This window comes from Miscanthus floridulus, chromosome 2, assembly GCF_019320115.1.
Source record: "Miscanthus floridulus cultivar M001 chromosome 2, ASM1932011v1, whole genome shotgun sequence".
Classification (NCBI taxonomy): domain Eukaryota; kingdom Viridiplantae; phylum Streptophyta; class Magnoliopsida; order Poales; family Poaceae; genus Miscanthus; species Miscanthus floridulus.
In genome coordinates, this window is record NC_089581.1 from 173,140,291 (window position 1) to 173,160,454 (window position 20,164).

Consider the following 20,164-nt stretch of genomic DNA (forward strand, 5'->3'; position numbering starts at 1 on the left):
CGACTTGACATGGTGATCTGGTTCGGGAGCCTAGAGTTCATGTCTCTAGGATGTGAGTACGATATGGTACTCCTCACACCTAGAGCCCCACCGACGAAGAACGACACCACGCACCAGTAGTCCAGGCATAGGTGGTGCGGGCCGCCGCTCTCGTCGCACTCACCAGGCACAGCGCGAACGGGACCACCCCGACACCACACAAGCTCAGGGCGACGCACCACGCTCCGCCAGTACCCCATGCCCAGCTGTTGGTACAGAGTCCCTGGTTAGGGACCTGTCTAGCTTAAGCCTGGGCAAGGGAAGAAGGCCGGTGGCGTGCAGCGACGCCCCGTCATCAAGCTCTGGCCCGCCACCTCCTGAGGAGCCAACTCCGGCGGAGCAAAGCCCGGCAATGACACCATCCCCGTACCCTTTCGGGTTTGGCAATACCGCTGCCACCTATGCTTCCGCCTACGCTCTCTCTAATACCCAATTAATAGAGGCCATCCTATCAACAACCCTTGCTCTAGATGGACAGTTGTGAACAAGATTGTTGATCTGAATTTGCACAACAAAACATAGAGTGTAAGAAATCTTCTCAGTTAAATAAACAAGTGCACAACAAATAAATACATTGTGAAAGAAAAAACAGTTAGTTCAAAATAGTACCCTGGCACTCTTATCATGCTGAGTCCTAGCTCTAATAATCCATGGGAATCTTGCTGCTTTGTAGAATCCCCTGAACCCCTTTTTATCAGACTTCTCAGTCCCAAGCTCAAATTCATTGACAATAGCATGCTGTTTTACTACCAACCTAAAGTCATACATACAAAAATAGTGTGTGCCAACTGACATATTAGGATTGTCTCTATCCCTATCATTAATAGGCTTAGCATCATCTGTGTCATCAACATGAATTATAGCCTCATCCATCTCTCCTTGAAGCTCACTAGTCATGGCTAAGATGGGAATTTCCTCTCTAGCAGCTTGCTCAGCCCTCTCATCAGCTACTTTGAAACCCATTGCCTCATAGACTACTTCCTCCTCGGTTATTGCATTGGCCTCACCATCTTTAGTTTCTTCTGCTATGATGGTCAGTGTAGCCTAGTCTACTAAAACCGGCTCATCACCATCTTGTGGTGGAGAGAAACATGTATCACCAATGCCTTCTGCATTAGTTCTAGTAGACGAAGCCCCATCAACACTGGCAATGGTAACACTAGATCTAGCAGGATTAGCAGTGTTGTTAACCTTAGATGCCATTGAACTCTCTCTATTCTCATATCTAGCTTTGGTAGTAACCTCCACAGCAATGTGTGCCATCCTTTCATCCCATTTCTCCTCTATCATTTGCTGCCATTGGTCATCCCTTCTAATTTTCCATTCAGAGCCAGTATCACTGTCCAAAACCCAGATTGCCAATGTCTGGCTAGGTCCCCATATAATCTTTGTAGCCACATCCTCATAGAACTGAGCTAGACTATATCCAAGACTCCTATCTAGCCATAACTCATGCTTTTGGTCAATTGAAATGTCCTAATGGCTAGAGAGGGGTGAATAGCCAATTAAAAATTTCTAAAACAAGACTTAGCAAAGATGTTAGACAATCAAACAGCATGACGAGTGTTGTGCTAGCCTATTAAAATATAAGTCACCTACCATAATTCTAGTGTCTATAATCTCTAAGCACACAATGGCTATGTCACTACACTAAGTTAGTGTGCTCTAAAAAACTAACTAAAGATCCACACTAACCACTAGACCCTGCACAAGCTTGCTCTCAAAACTAATTACACTAAAGAGCGAAGCAACACTAGAAATGTAAATATAAGGTAGGGGATGTGATGATTATACCACCGTGTAGAGGAATTGAGCCAATCACAATGATGGAGCCAATCAATCATAATGAATACCAAGAAATCCTCGGACGAGATGACACAAGATTTTTTACTAAGGTTCACTTGCTTGTCGGCAAGCTAGTCCTCGTTGTGGCGATTCACTCACTTGGAGGTTCACGCGCTAATTAGCATCACATGCCAAACCCTCAATAGGGTGCCGCACAACCAACATAAAATGAGGATCACACAAGCCACGAGCAATCTACTAGAGTATCTTTTGGCTCTCCGCTGGGGAAAAGTCAAGAACCCCTCACAATCACCACGATCGGAGTCGGAGACAAACATCTTCCTCCGCTCGACGATCCTCGCTGCACCAAGTCGTCTAGGTGGCGACAACCACCAAGAGTAATAAGTGAATCACATAGCGAAACATGAACACCAAGTACCCCTAGATGCAATCACTCAAGCAATACACTTGGATTCACTTCAAATCTTACAAAGATGATGAATCTATGACTAAGATGAGTGGGAGGGCTTTGGCTAAGCTCACAAGGTTGCCATGTAAATGCAAATGGCCAAGAGAGTTAGCTACAGCCAGTCAAATGCCTTATACAGGTGTTCCCTTGAAATAGAGCCATTGGCTCTCTGCTGTCGGCTTCCATGACACGACCAGACGCACCGATCAAGTCGACCAGATGCAGGACCCTAGCGTCTGGTCCTTGGATTTGCGCCATGTGTCCCCCTGCTTCAAATGCCAGCCACATGATGCCAATGGCTAGTAGCCATTCCCATGCGCTTTAAGTCACGATCGGACGCACTACGGAGATGATTGGATGCACCCTTGCCTGGAGTCTGGTCACTTCTAATAAGCATCTAGAGAGGCAAAATTGCGACCAGACACGTCAGGTCACGTATGACCGGACACGTTGGTGAGTCCGGTCACCACTACCTCGCTTTGATGCTTGCGTCAGTGTATGTCATCTGTGATCGGACACAGGCCCTACGCATTCGGTCACAAAGACTGTGCAGCGCCCGATCAACCACCAGACCGAGCCTGAGCATGCAACGATTTTATAATTAATCAAACGCTGGAACTCAGCGTCCGGTCACTATTTGATAGTGAAAAACACCTCCTTCATTTCACCAACTTCTCCACCCTTGCTCAAATATGCCAACCACCAAGTGTATCACCTTGTGCACGTGTGTTAGCATATTTTCACAAAATATTTTCAAGGGTGTTAGCACTCCACCATATCTAAATGCATATGCAATGAGTTAGAGCATCTAGTGGTACTTTGATAACCGCATTTCGATACGAGTTTCACCCCTCTTAATAGTACGGCTATCGATCCTAAATGTGATCATACTCGCTAAGTGTCTCGATCATTAAACCAAAAAGCTCCTATCAAGTTTTACCTTTGCCTTGAGCTTCTTGTTTTTCTCTTTCTTCTTTTCCAAGCTGAGCACTTGATCATCACCATTATCACACCATCATCATGATCTTCACCACTTACTCCATTACTTGGAATGTGCTACCTATCTCATGATCACTTAGATATACTAGGTTAGCACTTAGGGTTTCATCAATTTACCAAAACTAAACTAGAGCTTTCATCAACCATTTCTACCAGACCATATTCAACATCAGCGGTGTACTTAGCAATCTTAAGAACTAATCTAAACACATTGCCAAGTTTGATCCTAGCATGAATGTGAACATAAAAACATTCCACAGTTAGACAATTTCCTGACTGTAGACAATTTGCTACCCAAAGTGGAAGGGAAAGAGTAGGACTTACCAAGGGGGGTAGCCGTACAGGTGGGGATTCATGGTCACAGATCTGGAGCCAGTGCCAACTACATCACCCGCCAACGAATGAACAACAAAGAAATGGGACGAGTTCAAGCAAAATATGCAGAAATTGTCGTGGAACCCTAACCCTAGTTTGGCATAAGAAAGGGGGGAATGGCCTCACTAACCTGCCTAGCGTTCGGAGCGCTTGGGAAACTACACATCCATCGGGTTCGAACGAGTAGGGGCCACCATCGTTGCCGGATTCGAGCGTCGTCGTCGCGGTCGCCGCGGAGCTCAGCTCGGGAGAGGGGAATAGGGAAGAGGAGGGTGACGATGGGGAATGAACGGGGATGAGCTGACCGATGGGGCCAGGCTCAGGGCATAAATGAGCCAAGGGCAGGGATGTCTTTCCCCCTGTCCGATCCGCCGTGGCAGGCTGATCTGGACTGCCACGACGCAAAAAATAACAAAAATAAAACACCTAACACCATTCAGGTGGCAAATCTTTAATTGTCATTCTAAAGGTGGCAACTGATGGAGTGCCAACTAGAAGGATGACAAATATTTAATTTTCCCTTAATTTTTTGAGTTTGTCTACTGCACAACCATGTGTTTTATGCAGTTTTAACATATAATTTTTTTCACCATAGGATTAAGATCCAACAGCTTCCACCCTTCTTCTACTTCCAACCTTCAGCCTTTTTCTACCTCTAGACAATCATAAATCATAAGATCACAGATCCACATATCACAAATCACAAGAAACAATTTTTTCTATGAAAAAACAAATCACAAGATCATGTGATTTTTACCCCACACGCACCCGCTTTGCCCTCCCCGCCAACAACAGGAGCGATAAGGCTCCTCCTCGCAATAATTCATTCATCCACGACGAAGCTCGTGAACAAGCTCGTCGATTCGTTTGACCACGATGACACCCCAGACGTCGGCTGTGTGTGCACCGTGCTGGCCGAGCTTGTCCTCACCTTTCTCTTCGTCTTCACCAGCGTCTTCGTCGCCATGGTCGTCGGTACGTACTTGTCCGCACATCCACCGTGCGCTGTCAGAGTCAGGCCGCCTCCTCTCTCTGCGGTCTTCAATTTCCTTCTACTTTTAATTCCTCTGGGCCCTAGATGTCATAGGTAAAAAAATCCAGTGTTTTTTTTGTGTGCTAAAACATGTGTTGTATAGTATTTTTGTATTTTTAGGGCCTATTTGGAACGCAGAAATGGAAAACAGAGAAATAGAAAAAAACACAGGAATAGGATGTAGTATAAAGCGAAAAACCGCAGGAATCTAAAACAGAGGAATACTTGAAGTTTGCTGTTTGGATTGCATGAAAATTTTGAACATTCACGTTTTCCCATGCAAGGAGGAAATAGCCGTTGGCTAAGTTAGCCGTTGGAGCCCTGCAAGTGGCGTTGCTGGTCTGCTTTTTTTTACCCTGGCATTGCTACATCACCCCGCTGCTCCTGCTATATATAAGCTTGTTGGGTCAGCATTGTGTGTTGTCCAGCAATATAATAACTTTGCCATTCTCTCATCCATCCATCACAGACAATAGCATTTCTTTCTATGGATTCAAGCTACCAGCGTAGATCAAAAAATGAAGAGGAATTTTTTCTCTTCGTACTCCCTACCTTACAAGAAGCTAGTTCATCCCAATCACCACAAAGGCAAGCCATACATACATTAGTCCGGAATGGAGCCACATTTATTGATGAAACACTAAATGGGCATGAAGTCTTATGCCAAAGGCGATTCCATATGGAGAGAGAGATTTTCCGAGCTCTGGTTCGAAGATTGCGTGAAAAAGGACTTGTTGATTCAAGGTATGTCTCGGTGGAAGAGCAATTAGCTATATTCCTTTATGCAGTATCAAAAATGCAAGCAATCGAGTATTACAAGATCAATTCCAACATAGTGGGGAAACATTTAGCCGCCACTTTGCAGCAGTGCTCAATGCACTTACACAACTCACATGCCACTACATATGCTTGCCTTCTCCACACCCACATTGTATATTAAGGCAACCTAAATTTTCTCCATACTTTCAGGTAATCAAAAAAATAGTTCACTTTCATGTCAATTTAATTATATTTAATACATGTAAAGTGGGCTTTTTATATTGACTTCATTAATATATATACAGAACTGTATTGGAGCGGCACTCATATTCCAATGACTATTCATGTTGCAAAACAAGAACCATATAGAAATAGAAAGCAAGGTCTATCACAGAACATGATGGTTGCATGTGACTTCGATCTAAAATTTGTGCATGTCCATGCCGGTTGGGAGGGGTCTGCTTCTGATGCAAGAGTTCTACAGGATGCACTTAACCATGGATTTAGTGTCCCCCCTGGTAAATTCTACCTTGTAGATGCAGGCTATGCAAATACACCACAATTTCTTGCTCCATACCGTGGGACTAGATATCACTTACAAGAACAAGGATGAGTAGGTCAAAAACCACAAAATCCAAAGGAATTATTCAACCTTCGGCATGCACAACTACGGAATCATATAGAGAGAGCTATTGGTGTATTAAAAATGAGGTACCCTATACTAAAAGCTGCTTCAGCATATGCCATAGAGACACAGGTTGATATCTTTGTAGCTTGTTGTTTAACACACAATTTCATTCGGTTACACAATGGAGATGCTAGTTTGGTACATGGTGCTACCACAGATATCAATCAAAGCAACATGACTGATGTACCAGAAGGAGATGACCAATACAGTAATGATGTGCCAGCATTTAACAACTTGCGTGCCTCCATTGCTGCCCAAACATCTGGTGGTGCCGTCACCATCATTCTATCGGAATCCTAGCCAAAACCACTTTCTGCCACCAAATCTTTTATGGTACGAAATTCTTTTTTCATATCCTGCTCCTTTTGTTTCACTTGTCCAATAGAGAACGACAAAGAAAATTTCTGATTGAACTGAGCCACAATACTAGTCCAAGCATCCTTACTCCATGCATTGTGTGTCCAAAATCTAGGCACATCATGGATTTTTAAGAGTTCAATAAGATATAGCCTCCCCTGGTGATTCCACTTAGCTCTATTCTTTGAGGTGCCTATGACAAACATGATCAAAATTCCAGTTTTAAAATAAGTTAAATAACAGATATTAGAGATCCTACCAGGAGAAAAAAAAATCTAGAGGCATAATATACAAAACGTAAGTGCTATCTCCTTGTGCTAACTGCTATAAAAGTAACCAGAGAGAGCGCTTCCTAGTTACAAGCACACAAAAATAACATCTATTACAGAAACTTAGGGAAAAGATAAAAGGACTCCATAGATCAGATCTTTAAATAGAACATGTGTTGCCGGATCCATAAATTCATATCCAGATCCAAAACGAGGGCAAAATAAAACTACTTTTGAAGTGGAAGCAAGCCACTGGAATTCCGGAAAGGACCTATATGTACAACAATAATAATCGATGGAACATAGGCTGACAAAAACAAAAAGGGCAAGATAGCAACCTATGCACAAGTAGATCATGCTGACAAAAGTAGTTGAAAGGCACAGAGCAAGCAGACAAGTAGTAGTCCTAGGCACGGCCGTGGAACAAACCCCTTCTCTCCTGGCGACACTACATGGAGTTGCATCAAATCCTACCTGGTTCGTGGATTTCTTGACTTCCTCCAGATTGGTGGACATCAAGCCCCTGCACCGATGGAGTTGCAGGGAGAGACGAAGCGGGGAGAGGGGGATTTCGTGGGGATGGGCCGATTCGCTGCTGCTGGTTTGCCATCTCCACCTGTTCGTGCCAAATTTCTCTAGGGTTCAATCACCATGGCAGGAGGGAGGATTGTGAGAGAGAGAGAGGCGACGGAGAAAACGAGAGAGAAGCTTTCCTTTGGGTCACGGTGGATGTTTTATTTCCCGTGAAACACACGTAGCTGGAAGCCTTTCCTCCAGAACGGAAACTACAAATCCTATGTTCCAAACATAGTCACAGGCCAGAGGAATGAAATCCTCCAAAATTCGTATGAAAAAACTATGTTCCAAACAGTCCCTTAGCGGCTAAAAAAAACTGAGAACTCGAAGGGGACAATTGAGAAATTTGCCCGCTCACCACCTCGACCGACGACAGCGGGAAGAACCCAACCACTGGGCCTCTTGTCCTGCACCTGCAGCCCCGCCGCGACACGCTCCCCCGAGATCTCCACCGCCCGACTTGGCAGATCCACCAAGCCGCACCCCCGCCGCCGTGATCTCCCTCTCGGATCCCGGAGATGGCGGGGACGGAGGCCTTCGAGGCATACTTCCGTCGCGCGGATTTGAACCAGGACGGCCGCATCAGCGGTCAGGAGGCCGTCGCCTTCTTCCAGGGCGCCAACCTGCCGCAGCAAGTTCTCGCCCAGGTGCCCTCCTTAAACCCTTCTTTCGATTCGCGCATTCGCACACTTGAGCGTCCAATTTTAGGTGTGATAGCGGTGAATCATACTAGATCCCTTGCTCCGCGAATTCGAATGAGTTGAGTGTTTTTGGGATGGGCGCAGGTATGGATGCACGCCGATCAGAACAAGACTGGCTTCCTCGGCCGCCCGGAATTCTTCAACGCGCTGCGCCTGGTCACCGTGGCGCAGAGCGGGCGTCAGCTCACGCCCGATATAGTGCAGTCGGCGCTCTATGGTCCCGCTGCGGCTCGAATTCCAGCTCCCAAGATAGCCGCGGGGCCGGCTCCTGCACAGATGGGTGCTGCGGGGGCGCCTAGGCCTCAGGGGAGTGCTGCGATGACACCCACACCAGGGCAGGTTGGAACGGCTCAGATGAATCCGGCTGCCACACCAAGGCCCCAGGGAAGCGGCATGATGCCGACATCTAGTCAAGTTAGCATGCCGCAGGTGAACCCTGGTGCTGCTCCAAGGCCCCAAGGGATCAGTTCTATGCTGCCAGCTGCGAGTCAGGGTGGTGCTCTTCAAGCAAGTCAATTTGCTGGACCAAGGGCAATGCAGCCGCAGCCTCCTAACCTGGGAATTACTCAACAGCAACCTTCTAGTACTGGTTTCATGCGGCCGCCACAAGTTGGAGCTCCAGCAACTTCATTTCAAGCTCAAGCGCCTGGAATCAATCAAGGTTTGGTCTTTGGAGGTAGCATGGGAGGATCTGTCGGTTGGCAAGGCGGTAATGCTGCCTCAGTGGGAGGCATTCCACAAGCTATACCAGGAGCTGCTCCTTCACAGACAACACGAGGTGGATTTGGCCCAGGTTTACCTAGCACAATAGGCATGGCACCTGGACAACAGGTACAAGCAATGTCTTCATCGCCATTGCCTCCGCAGAGCAACAGTGCTGTGTTGCCTCAGGATTCAAAAGCTTTGGTACTGTCTGGAAATGGCCCTGCCAGCAGCTCTGGATCAAGCACAGACATCTTCTCTGCACTTACACAGTCGAAGCCAAGCGTATCTGCACCTGCACCTCAGACAAGCTCGATTCCGAGCTCATCCAGTTTTATGCCCACTCCAACTGGCTCCCAGAATCTGACTAATCTCGCACAGTTTGGTTCTTTGCAAGGTAGCAGCCAACCTCAACAGACTCAGCCTGTCGTAAAGCCCAGTCCTGCTCCAACTGCACCTGTTGGCTCTGCTGGGATTTCTAATTCAGCTCCCCAATGGCCGAAAATTACTCAATCTGACATCCAGAAGTACATGAAAGTCTTTGGGGATGTTGATAGGGACAGAGATGGCAAAATAACTGGTGTAGAAGCTCGCACTCTGTTCCTCAGTTGGCGGCTTCCAAGAGGTGGGATATCATCACCAACTTTCCACTACCCTAATCATGAAATTTATCATTTACTTAGGTTTTTGTTCCAAACTTAGATTCAGTCTATGTTATCGTACTGTTAAAATTGCTGGTTAGCATTATAGCTTTTTTCCACCCCTGTGGTTCTTTTTTTATGATCGCTAAACATATCTCATAGTAGGAAACACCTATTGGCTAATGCATGTGTTGTTCTTTTAACCGTTTCAGAGGTCCTGAAGCAAGTGTGGGATTTGTCTGACCAAGACAATGATGGCATGCTTTCTTTGAGAGAGTTTTGCATTGCTCTTTATTTAATGGAGAGGCACCGAGCTGGAACTCCTCTTCCCCCGGCACTTCCTGACTCTCTTAGGCATGATGAGACACTGTTACGAGATACTGGCTTGCCTTCAACAGCATACAATGGGCCATCATGGCAACAGAATCAAGGTAATACTTTGCTTGTCATCTGGTTTGCAATTATCATGGCATAGCCAAGCATAAAGACATCCTGTTTTTGTCTGTTGCTCACAAGCTAATTTATTTTGGGTCAGGAGGATTACCACAAAGAGGCCTTGGAGCACCTGGGGTGCCTGCTGGTGTTGTGCGGCCACCCTTGCCACCACATTTGCATTCACAAACTGATGGGGCTAGCAGACCAGGGCAACCAAGATCTCACATGCCTGGGATGGATAATCATGTAGTAAATCAAGGAAACAAAGATGACAAAAGTGGAGTGAACCAGGCTGTGCAGGAGGTGGTGGATGCTCCTAAGAAGGTATGTTGACCCCATCCTTGTTTCCTGAATTGTCCAGTGGTGATCATTTTGCAACTCCTGTTCCATTTTGATCAGGCTGGCTCTGTGGTGTTCAATTCACCCAGTTTATGCACTTTTAAATTAGTTTAGCCTGTATAGCCATGCGTTAGAAGAGCTTCATGTCTGTGCCTTGGATAGGTGGGATCTGGATTTGAAGTGTGGGTCATTATGTGTGTCATGTCCGGACTGGTTTAACGCAACCTGAGCTGTGCCTTCTGTATATTTGATTTTTCCCCTCTCAATGGGTCATGGTCACCTGTAACCAGGATTGTTGATCTGTTGAATGCTTCAAACAATCAATACAATATAAACTTCAAACCTAAATATTTCTAGAAGAATATGCCTACTAACATCTGTTATGAATGAGCTTGATGTCGATAGGTACATACTCCCTCCGTTCCAAATTATAAGTCGCTTTGACTTTTTTGGTACATCCATTTTGCTATGCATCTAGATATAATAATATGTCTAGATACATAGCAAAATGGACGAACCAAAAAAGTCAAAGCGACTTATAATTTGGAACGGAGGGAGTATTTAGTTCTTATCACTTTTCACTTGTGTCACCCTATCACATTAGTCCATGACGCAGCTACCCTCTTAATCAGTGCATGTGCATAGGGAGAGGTACCGGCACACGATTTCTTCTCTCCTCTCTCCTTTCTCCAAACCCATCTTCCTCCTCTCTCTCTCTCTCTCTCTCTCTCTCTCTCTCTCTCCCTCCCCCTGCACCTATCTTCCTCCTCTGTCCACCACCTTGACCACCGCCCTAGCCGCCGCCGACTTCCCCACCTGCCGCCCATCCTCACTGATCCTTCCCGGCCCTTCCCTAACCGGATGTCCCTCGCCGCCGACTCTGCCCAACCGGATGTCCCCCGCCGCCCCTAAACCCGCCACCACCGCCCCCCAGCTGCCCCCCCTTCTAAGGCCGCCGTGCATGGAGACCCTTCTCCAAAACCCTAACAGCCGCGGGGCATGGAGAACTCAACTGCCGCTGCCTCGTCCACCGCCCCCGTACTGTGATGACCTCGCTGCCCACCGCCCACCCCATGCCACCCCTCCCCTAATCTCAGTCAGAGCTCTGCATTGGCAATGCATGCATGTCGAATAGTGATTTTGATGACACAGCCTTTGTAGTGTGGTGCTTTTGTGCGATACAAATTTCCAAGGCATGCGTATCAATTTAATTATGCTCCTGCCATTTTTTACTGAGACTGTTTATAACATTTTTTATAGTTGACTGTTTTGGGTGGCCTTTTCTTCATTTCCAAGCAACTGCCTTTTGAATGGCATTAAGAGCTTGCTGAGTTGTTCCCATCGTTGCAATCATTGCATACTCCCTCTATCCAAAAATGTAAATCATATTTTGGTTTCTTTGGACAGATCTTTGACTGACAAATGCTAAGTATGTCAAGGCCCATATATTCTAGGTCTATATCATCCATGAGGAATTCTCTATATATTGCTGTTATCCCTAAGGGATTAGTCATACACTCGAACATCAAAGGTTAATAAAACAACAAAAACTTTATTAGTATATACTCATATACAACTTGCTGATATTTAAAAAATGTTGTGTTCTTAGTTTCATGTTCAAAAGTACTTATGATCAAGATTTGGTGCCACAAAAATGATATATTAATAGAGTAATTGTTAGTAGAAGTTTTGTCCTAATGAAACAAAAATATGCCTTATACTTTTTTTTTTGGAGAAGGGGGGGGGGGGGGGGGGGGTATGTGTTTTATGCAAATTATGCTTTTGATTCTGTATTATAGGGTAAACGCTTATGTGCTTGCAAAACACATTTCTCTTTTAATTCAACCTTCTCTCTCGTTTACACTGAAGGTTGAGGTGGAGAAGCAGGTCCTGGATTCTAGAGAGAAACTGGAGTATTACCGCACAAAGATGCAAGATCTTGTAAGCACAATTACAAATTGGGTGTAGTTAAGTCACTGGACATTGTAATTGAAAGTTGTTTTCATCATTTTTCTAATTCCTTTATTTTCATTTTCTTGAAGGTCCTGTATAAAAGTCGGTGTGACAATAGGCTGAATGAGATTACAGAAAGGGCGTCCTCTGATAAACGTGAGGTACAGAACACTACTTATTACGTGATGTATACCATCATTGTAGGTGGCTAGTTGTTCTTTTTGATCTGTTGTTTGATGATAAATTCTCAGAGGCACACAAATTAATTGTACAGAACATTGCTTCTTGCATTATGTTGACCAGCATTGTAGTTTCTTATATGAGCCTTTTTTACTGCTAAATTCTTGGGGAGGTGCAAATTCATGTTTGAGCTTTTGTCTGTTTTCCCCAGCAAATTTACTGTGGTTTGTGTCAGGTGGAATCATTGGCTAAGAAATATGAAGAGAAGTACAAGCAAGTAGCTGAGTTAGCTTCCAAACTAGCAGTTGAAGAAGCTGCATATCGTGATGTTCAGGTTTGTCTTTTCTACACCTTAGAAAAATAGATAGAAATTAGTGTTCATATACTCCCTCCAGTCACAAATAAATGATGGTCTGGACATCCGCACGGTCTCAGAACACAATTTTGAGTAGTACTTTTTTTTGTTAAAAAATGTTTATAAAACTTAGGAAAAAAGTTGCTTTTGGGAAACTATATTTTGAAACACATACTCATATCATTTTTAAGTATTCATACTTGACATAAAAAGTACTCCCTCCATTTTGTTTTGTTTGTCCAAGGTCCTGGGGGGAATATACTTCATGTTGTTTGACCATTGAGGATACTATTGCGATGTTTGCACTCTTTACACCCCCCCCCCCCCCCCCCCCCCCTTCCCCCTCTTCTAATTAAATGCTTTGAAAGAAGAGATTTTATTTACTTTTTTTTTGTCTTGGATGAAAGTTTGAAATGGTTGGCTTAACAGAATCTCAAACGCTGCTTATCTGTGGCTGGAGGGAGTAATTTTTTTTTATGATCTTATCATCAGTCTCACTATCATAATATTTGTGATCTTGTCATTAGTTTCACATTCATTTCATCCTTCTTGATTTATGCTCTCTTGATGGATTTGTGTCTTAAACTGGACTTTGTTCTTTATTGATTTTTTTAGGAGAGAAAAGTTGAGCTGCATGATGCGTTGATTAAAATGGTACAAGGTGGAAGCGTTGATGGTTTGCTTCAGGTACACTGTTACTTTGCTAGGTACTTATTTTTTAATCTCTCAATAACACTGGCGATTTCCTAGGTTCGAGCTGATCGAATCCAATATCAATTAGAAGAGATGGAAAAGGCTCTTAGTGAACGGTGCAAACACTTTGGACTTCAATTCAAATCATCCGCATCAGTTGAGCTTCCTTCCGGTACCTGGCTTTCCATCTTCATATTATTATTTATTTTAGTATTCTTGAGAGTCCAACTTCATGCTATCTTTATGATACTAGCGATCAAATTGCATGTTATCATTTTATTTTACTTCTTGCAACCTTCAGACTCATAATTTGCACATCCTGATTGTTTCTGTCTTTATTTGTTAATAGGTTGGGAACCTGGGCCTCAAGAGGGACTCATTGAGTGGGATGAAGACTGGGATAAATTTGAAGATGAAGGTTAAATACTTCCATTGCATTCCCCTCTGTCTGATTACTTTTAGTCATTGTCTGTTTATATATCGGAGTACTCTGCATGGATGTAGGCTGAGTTTTGCAATCCAGTGCTTGTCATGCTACTGTTTAAAAAAACATTTGTGAAAGAGATACATCCAGACCCCGCACAGAGCGGGAGCTCTCTGCACTGGGTACGCCCTTTTTTTTATACAAAGATTTCATATAGCCTCTTGCAGAAATGCAGGGAAAGGCTGTGTACAAAAGACCCAAGTGGTCGGACCCTTCCCCTGACCCTGCGCAAGCAGGAGCTACGTGCACTGGGGCTGCCCTTTATACAAAGATTTCATATCTCTTACACCTGTTAACATATACTAGCAAAGCCATATCCTGAAATAAGCAACCTTGACTGTTTCTAAACCTGATATTTGTGTAGCTGATATAATTCATTAGTGTCATTTATGCAGATAAAATTCTTTTGCTACGATATCCTTGTTTAGGTTCCTTTCATTGAACTTACCAAAGCCACAGCCTCTGTTCTAGTTACCTTCTGTTGTTAGAACATTGTTCGTGTGGTATATACTGTACATAGATTTTGATGACATGAGCTATTGTTAATTTTGTGTCTTACACTTGGGATAACCTTTTTCCTCTTATTTCCAATTTAATCTTATCATATTCCTGATGGAATCATATGACATGACAGGGTTTGGTATTGTTAAGGATAATGGTACAATACAGGAAAACCCAGTTTCTGCTGAAAATGGAAAAGTGCCATCTCTTTGGGATGATGGTGATGATATGTCTCCTGTTGCATCCTCTAATGGTCATATCAAGGAAGAAAGGCGTTACAGTGGAGGTGATCAAGTGGCTGAGAGTGAAATTGCATATGATTTTGGTGATGAATCTGTGAGGAGTCCTGGCAGTGCTGGAAGAAGTGCCTCAGGGAGTCCATTTAAATCTTCCCGCTTTGGGATGCATGATTCATCTCCCAGCAAAAGAGAAAGTTACAGGTACTTGTTTCAGCCTTGTGTTTATGTGCATCCTAATTTCTGACCCTGGCGCTTAGAGCATGTTGCCGTAGTTTGTACTGCATACACTTATAGCTCTCTCAAAAGATGTTGGAATAGTTTGTACTGCATACACTTATAGCTCTCTCTCAAAAAGGTGCTGGATATTCGTGTCCCATATGAGAATAACTCTCTTATTATTTTGATGCAGTGACCATGGTGGTTCTGAATCTGTTTTTGGTGACAAGTTTGCTGATGAAACTTCTTGGAACTTTGATGATCAAGATACTGACTCTGTTTGGGGTTCTACTGCACTGAACATTGTGAGCTATGCAGTTTCTTGTTCTGATATATGGGTGGTATATCTCTCCCTACTGTTTCTAATGAACTGTTTTAATACAGGAGGCTGACCAACATGGTGGCACACATAACTCTTTCTTTGGGTCCGAGGCAGGCTCTCCAAGTGGCGCTAGTGTATTTGGAAAGAAGAGGAGTTCATTCTTTGATGATTCTGTTCCCAGTTCTCCTGCATACACATCTGGATTCTCTCCAAAATTCGGTGAAAGCCGTGATGATAGCTCCTCTTATAACTTTGGGAGGTTTGATTCCTTCAGATCCCAAGACACTGGATTCTTCCCTCAGGAAAGTCGTTTCTCCAGGTTTGACTCCATTAGCAGCTCGAAAGGAGAGAATGTATCAGGATTCGATACAGGGAATAGCTCACGAAATTTTGGCCGGTTTGACTCTTTTGATGATGCTGATCCATTCGATTCAAGTGGACCTTTTAAAGCATCTGGAAGCCGGTCTCCACCCAAGTTCTGATTAGGGTTTTGTGTCTTGTGAGTTGATTTGTCAATACAAGGTTCAGATTCTTTGAGCGAACTCTGGCGTAACATGGATATTTTTTTTTGCTTGACATTTCTGAAATTTTTCTTGTGTGCAATTTTCCAGTCCATCTCACGTACAAAGTGGACTGGTTTGGGTTATATCTTTGTTTTTGTAAACATTTTTCTGTATATTGTAAATTACGCCAAGTCTGTCTTTGTTTATATAGTTTATATGTATGAAACAACTCCTCATAACCTATTATTTCCTTCATTGTACTTGCGTTCCTATGGTATAGCAGGAAATATTGTACTTAAGTATGCTATGGTGTACCAAGTGTTGGTTCGATACTTGAGCAAAGCGGGAAAAGTTTCAGCATTGTGTCGCACTCTCATTGCCAGACCTTGTTTGTCAACAACAACAACAAAGCCTTTAAGTCCCAAACAAATTGGGGTAGGCTAGAGTTGAAACCCACCACCACCTTGTTTGTACTATCGCTATTTTAGAATCAGTGTCTGGGTGGAGTCCCAAGTTTCTCTGCCGTGTTGTTTTTGCCATAACTCCATGGAAGCTAGATCTGCGTCTGTTTTCGCCTGTGAGAGAGCACCTCTGGTGGTGGTGGGGCAGGGCATGTACAGTGGTTAAGATGATTTCATGTCGGTGAACAGATAATACAATAACACCTGAATGAATTGTCTGGAAACAGTTTAGATAGCATCTAATTGCTGAATGACAATACAGACACGTATATATATAATATAATAATAGACAATACCTCTGCAGTGAAAAAAAATGTTGTCTATACGCCTAAGAGATTTTTATGACCATGAAGGAGATTGCCAACAACAGCCCGCATCCGATCAGAGCAACACCCAGGGCGTTGCTGTTACTTCAGTGCTTTAACATGAACACATTAAGGTACTCTCATAAGGTCTGTTATTCTGTATCACACTACTTCGGTGCTTTATCATGAAGACATATATGGGTACACATATGGGAGCATTAAGTCACGCAACACGGAAACGAGCCTCTCATCTACTACAAGTTTGTTATGAATGAATAGCACTACAGCATGTCTTCATGCGCTCCAAACTGGGTCCCAAGCAAAAATGGGGTACTGCTTAAAACTAACGTCAACGTTACATAGTACCGGCTCATCAAAACGCTGGTGAAAACCAACTCGCTTTTGACAAGAAAACCATTACTTCTGCAAAAGGCACTAGATTATGGAGTAAGTTTCCTCTTCTCCATTATTCAAAAAAATGTGGTATGGTCTTTTTTTTCGAGTATGTAGGCCTCCCAGAGACCTATGCTGCAGCCAACTTCAACTCCTCTTGGTCCTCGAGGTTTAGAACCTGGAGCAGCTTTGGCCAAGATTCAGGGATCCCTCCGGGCAAGTCAAATTCCAAGAGCTTCCCCTGCTCCCGGTAGAAACCTTCCACAGGTTGACTCTGCAAAGGTCAGGAAACCAAATGTTAAGTATCAAATCCCGAGTTCTCTGCAGTTTCAGCACGCCTACCAGAACAGTGCTGTGATGAACCAAATCTACACAATACAAAGTATCCTCGAGGAATCAGAATCAAATGTAATGTATGCTTAAGAGAGCAAGGCAACACTGGATCTTGTCTCATGCAAGGCAAGGACTCTACAGCTATCTATTATATACTCCCTCCATCCCAACATAAGTCTCCGTCTTGCATTTGGAGTAGTCAAACAATTTAAACCAAATGTATTGTGAAAAATACTAATATTTGTGATACCAGATAAGTATCATTAGATTAATCGCGTCATATATTTTTCACAGTAAACCCTAATATATAGTCAAAATTAAGATTGGTTGACTCCTTCAAATGTGAGATGGAGACTTATTTTGGGACGGAGGGAGTAGATTTGAGCATCTTGAAAAATACAAATGACACAAAACAAAAAAGGATAATGGTCTCAGGAGTTCAAATTGCATGTAAAATTGTAAATCTCGCAGAAACAAAATAAATCAACCAGCACTGCATATTCATTGCTTAATGAGAATACGTTACACATTTTATTATGAATGATACAACAGTATTAATAGGACAATACCATGTCATTATATATCCGAAGCCGATTTTGGACCACCTCTTCAGTATCATCAGCTCGGGTAATAAGCTTTGGCATGCAGTTGTTTGGGGGCAAAAGTGGTTCCATGTAGATTGCTGGTAGTCCATTTTCACCCTTAACATCAATGCATGCCAAATTGAAGTTCTTTCCACATTGGCCACAAATCCTTCTGCCGAGGCACTTCTCTACTAGAACATCTTCTCTTAGTTTTAGATTAACCACCATATCAATGTCTGTAACGCCATCAAGAATTTCCTGGAAAGACAGAAATAGTTAGTTCAGACCACCACGATCAAGTGCATGCATGAACAGGTCTCTGACAACTGCTAACTACATATTGCACCAGTATCAATTATCAATTAGTTAAAATAGAAACAATGGCGGCAAAAATGTTTAAATCTGCACCGGAGAGTAAGTTAATATTCCTGCAGGAAACAAGCATTATACTCAAAAAAACTAACCAACCATATACTCCAACAGAAAGAGCACAGGCTATCACAGTGCCACACTAGTTTAAGGGGGAATAGGAATATGTGAACTATATGGATGGCATTGCATTGCATTACCCACATCATTACCAAACAGCAATAAAACATTGAACGTTCAGGAGACACCAGATCATTGAGTTCAATGGTTACTAAAAGGAACAGACTAGGAAGAACTGATTCAATGGCAGCAGAAACTGAGAAACACGTGAACTATTTGATTAGTATATCACATTCACATCAAATAGCATAACCAAGTTGGAAGAAAAACATTGAACATTCAAAAGTGACCAGAATATCAAGTTCAATTGCTAGTAAAAGGAACAAACTAGAAGGAAGTGTTCACGACATGCTAAAGATTCTCACCGCTTGTTTTACTGTACGGGGAAAACCATCAAGAATAAATCCTGATTCTCCCTGGTCTTCTCCTTTCTTAAGCCTTTTGGACAAAAGATTGAAGATAATTTCATCAGAAACCAATTTCCCCTGATTAACAATTTCAGCAAGCTGCAAAGAAAATAAAAAACTATCACAACAGTTTCAAAGTGAAAAAATATGAAAGGATAATTAGATACCAACCCGTACAGGCATGGAATCAATGAAATATGAATATACTCATTTACATTAAGTTTTTAAATGGAGCAGTAGTGAGAGCTTTGCAATCTAATAGTAAGCAAAGCATGAACTGAACATGGCAAATTTACAATAAAAGTAGCCACACACTTGCAGCCAAACCATAATCAAGGCAAGTTTATTAGTGAATTGTTACACTCTTCCAGCAAAAACACTACCATGCGAACAGCCATGTGTAATGTTAGTACAAGTCGTCCAGCAAAACACTATTGCAAGGGGAAGCAACTACAGTCCCTTAACGGCTCTAATCTGACATGGTTATCTGAATAGACCTCAGACTATGATGCCAAAAAAAAAAAAATGGGGTCAGATTCAGTAACAAGATTGAGCTGAAGCCTGCAAGTAAAGCAAAATGATCACATCAAGGCATCCACGATTCACAAACACTAGGCGAGTCAAATTTCAGGCAGTGATGTTCAGATCTATCAACAATTTGACTGCCACTCGAACCAAAACCATCTCTCTCTCTTTTTTCCGTATATAAAGCATTTCGCGTACTGATCCACACTCGATACCCCAAGGCGACCTCAAATCTCTAGTTAAATAAGCTCAACCATGTCGCTGATCCACACGACTAAAAACGAAATCCAGATCAGCGCAGAGCAGAACGGGGCCGATCTGGACCCTGGAGGTACGGAGAGGTGTCTCACTCTCACCTGAGCAGCAAGTGGGCCGGTGGAGGCGAGCTCGTCGCGAACAAGGTCCCCCGTCGCGATGTGGGGCACGCCGAGGAGGCGCGACAGGCGGCTCGCGTAGGTGCCCTTGCCCACGCCCGGGCAGCCCAGGAACACCCACTGCACGTTCCTCTCCGCCATCGGCCGCCGCCTGACCCTCTCCTCCGCCGCGAACGAGAACCCGGCGGCCGCAGACGGCGCCTGGTCCGTCGCCAGCGACGTCATGCGTCTCCTGGCCGCCGCCGCCATCGCCGAACCACCGGAGGCCGCTGCCCGGAGGAGTCGCTGCACGGCCGCCATGGGATGCAGCGGAGGCGGAGGCGGGGGTTTAGGGTTCGGCCCTGACCGTTCCCGTCGCGTATTTGTACGTGCGGCGGCGACTGAGATGCGACGGGGAGGGAGACTGGGAGAGGGAGAGTGGCTTGGAGAAGTAGGTGGGTCGCGCGGGGGCGTGGAACCGGTCTACGCTGGGCCTGTGGACCGATCGGCCCCACTGGACGGTAGCGAAGGGACGGTGCGGGCGTGCGGATCCATGGCGCATGGTGTGGTGGGCTAGTGGCCGCATGCCAGCCGTTCGCGCTGCACGTCGGGTCCCACGCGCCAGTGGGGGCTCGGTTCGCATCTTGCGCTTTGTGCCGAGGCGAGCCCGGACAATAGTTTTCGTCCGTCTCGCGGGCCCA

General features: G+C 44.2%; 2 protein-coding genes and 2 pseudogenes across 2 annotated transcripts; 2 read left to right on the forward strand and 2 right to left on the reverse strand.

Moving 5' to 3' along the window:
- Nucleotides 1-636: 636 nt before the first annotated feature.
- LOC136537466 (uncharacterized) lies at nucleotides 637-1,481 on the reverse strand (annotated as a pseudogene).
- A 3,691-nt stretch (nucleotides 1,482-5,172) lies between these two features.
- On the forward strand, nucleotides 5,173-6,402 carry LOC136537467 (uncharacterized; annotated as a pseudogene).
- A 1,297-nt stretch (nucleotides 6,403-7,699) lies between these two features.
- LOC136535733 (uncharacterized) lies at nucleotides 7,700-15,898 on the forward strand. The gene is made up of 13 exons (XM_066528106.1): nucleotides 7,700-7,996; nucleotides 8,135-9,377; nucleotides 9,606-9,824; nucleotides 9,929-10,152; nucleotides 12,037-12,108; nucleotides 12,210-12,281; nucleotides 12,536-12,634; nucleotides 13,271-13,342; nucleotides 13,406-13,520; nucleotides 13,698-13,766; nucleotides 14,467-14,773; nucleotides 14,982-15,093; nucleotides 15,173-15,898. The coding sequence occupies exons 1-13, from the start codon at nucleotides 7,868-7,870 to the stop codon at nucleotides 15,590-15,592; spliced, it is 3,153 nt and encodes a 1,050-aa protein (XP_066384203.1). The 5' UTR covers nucleotides 7,700-7,867; the 3' UTR covers nucleotides 15,593-15,898.
- A 616-nt stretch (nucleotides 15,899-16,514) lies between these two features.
- LOC136540707 (probable adenylate kinase 1, chloroplastic) lies at nucleotides 16,515-19,904 on the reverse strand. Its single transcript, XM_066532723.1, has 4 exons — nucleotides 19,467-19,904; nucleotides 18,544-18,684; nucleotides 17,675-17,947; nucleotides 16,515-17,046 (listed from the first exon to the last, which is right to left on the reverse strand). Exons 1-4 carry the CDS (start codon nucleotides 19,782-19,784, stop codon nucleotides 16,903-16,905), a joined length of 876 nt encoding a protein of 291 aa, XP_066388820.1. The 5' UTR covers nucleotides 19,785-19,904; the 3' UTR covers nucleotides 16,515-16,902.
- Nucleotides 19,905-20,164: the final 260 nt, after the last annotated feature.

Bases quoted from the DNA above. Each gene is read 5' to 3' on its own strand.
- LOC136535733 (XM_066528106.1), top strand. From the start codon at position 7,868: ATGGCGGGGACGGAGGCCTTCGAGGCATACTTCCGTCGCGCGGATTTG. The intron at 12,109-12,209 runs GTAAGCACAATT...ATTTTCTTGAAG, and splicing joins GCACAAAGATGCAAGATCTT to GTCCTGTATAAAAGTCGGTG. The intron at 14,774-14,981 runs GTACTTGTTTCA...ATTTTGATGCAG, and splicing joins AGCAAAAGAGAAAGTTACAG to TGACCATGGTGGTTCTGAAT.
- LOC136540707 (XM_066532723.1), bottom strand. From the start codon at position 19,784: ATGGCGGCCGTGCAGCGACTCCTCCGGGCAGCGGCCTCCGGTGGTTCG. The intron at 18,685-19,466 runs GTGAGAGTGAGA...TTTTCTTTGCAG, and splicing joins CCGGCCCACTTGCTGCTCAG to CTTGCTGAAATTGTTAATCA. The intron at 17,047-17,674 runs GTATTGTCCTAT...TGACCTTTGCAG, and splicing joins TTCGGATATATAATGACATG to AGTCAACCTGTGGAAGGTTT.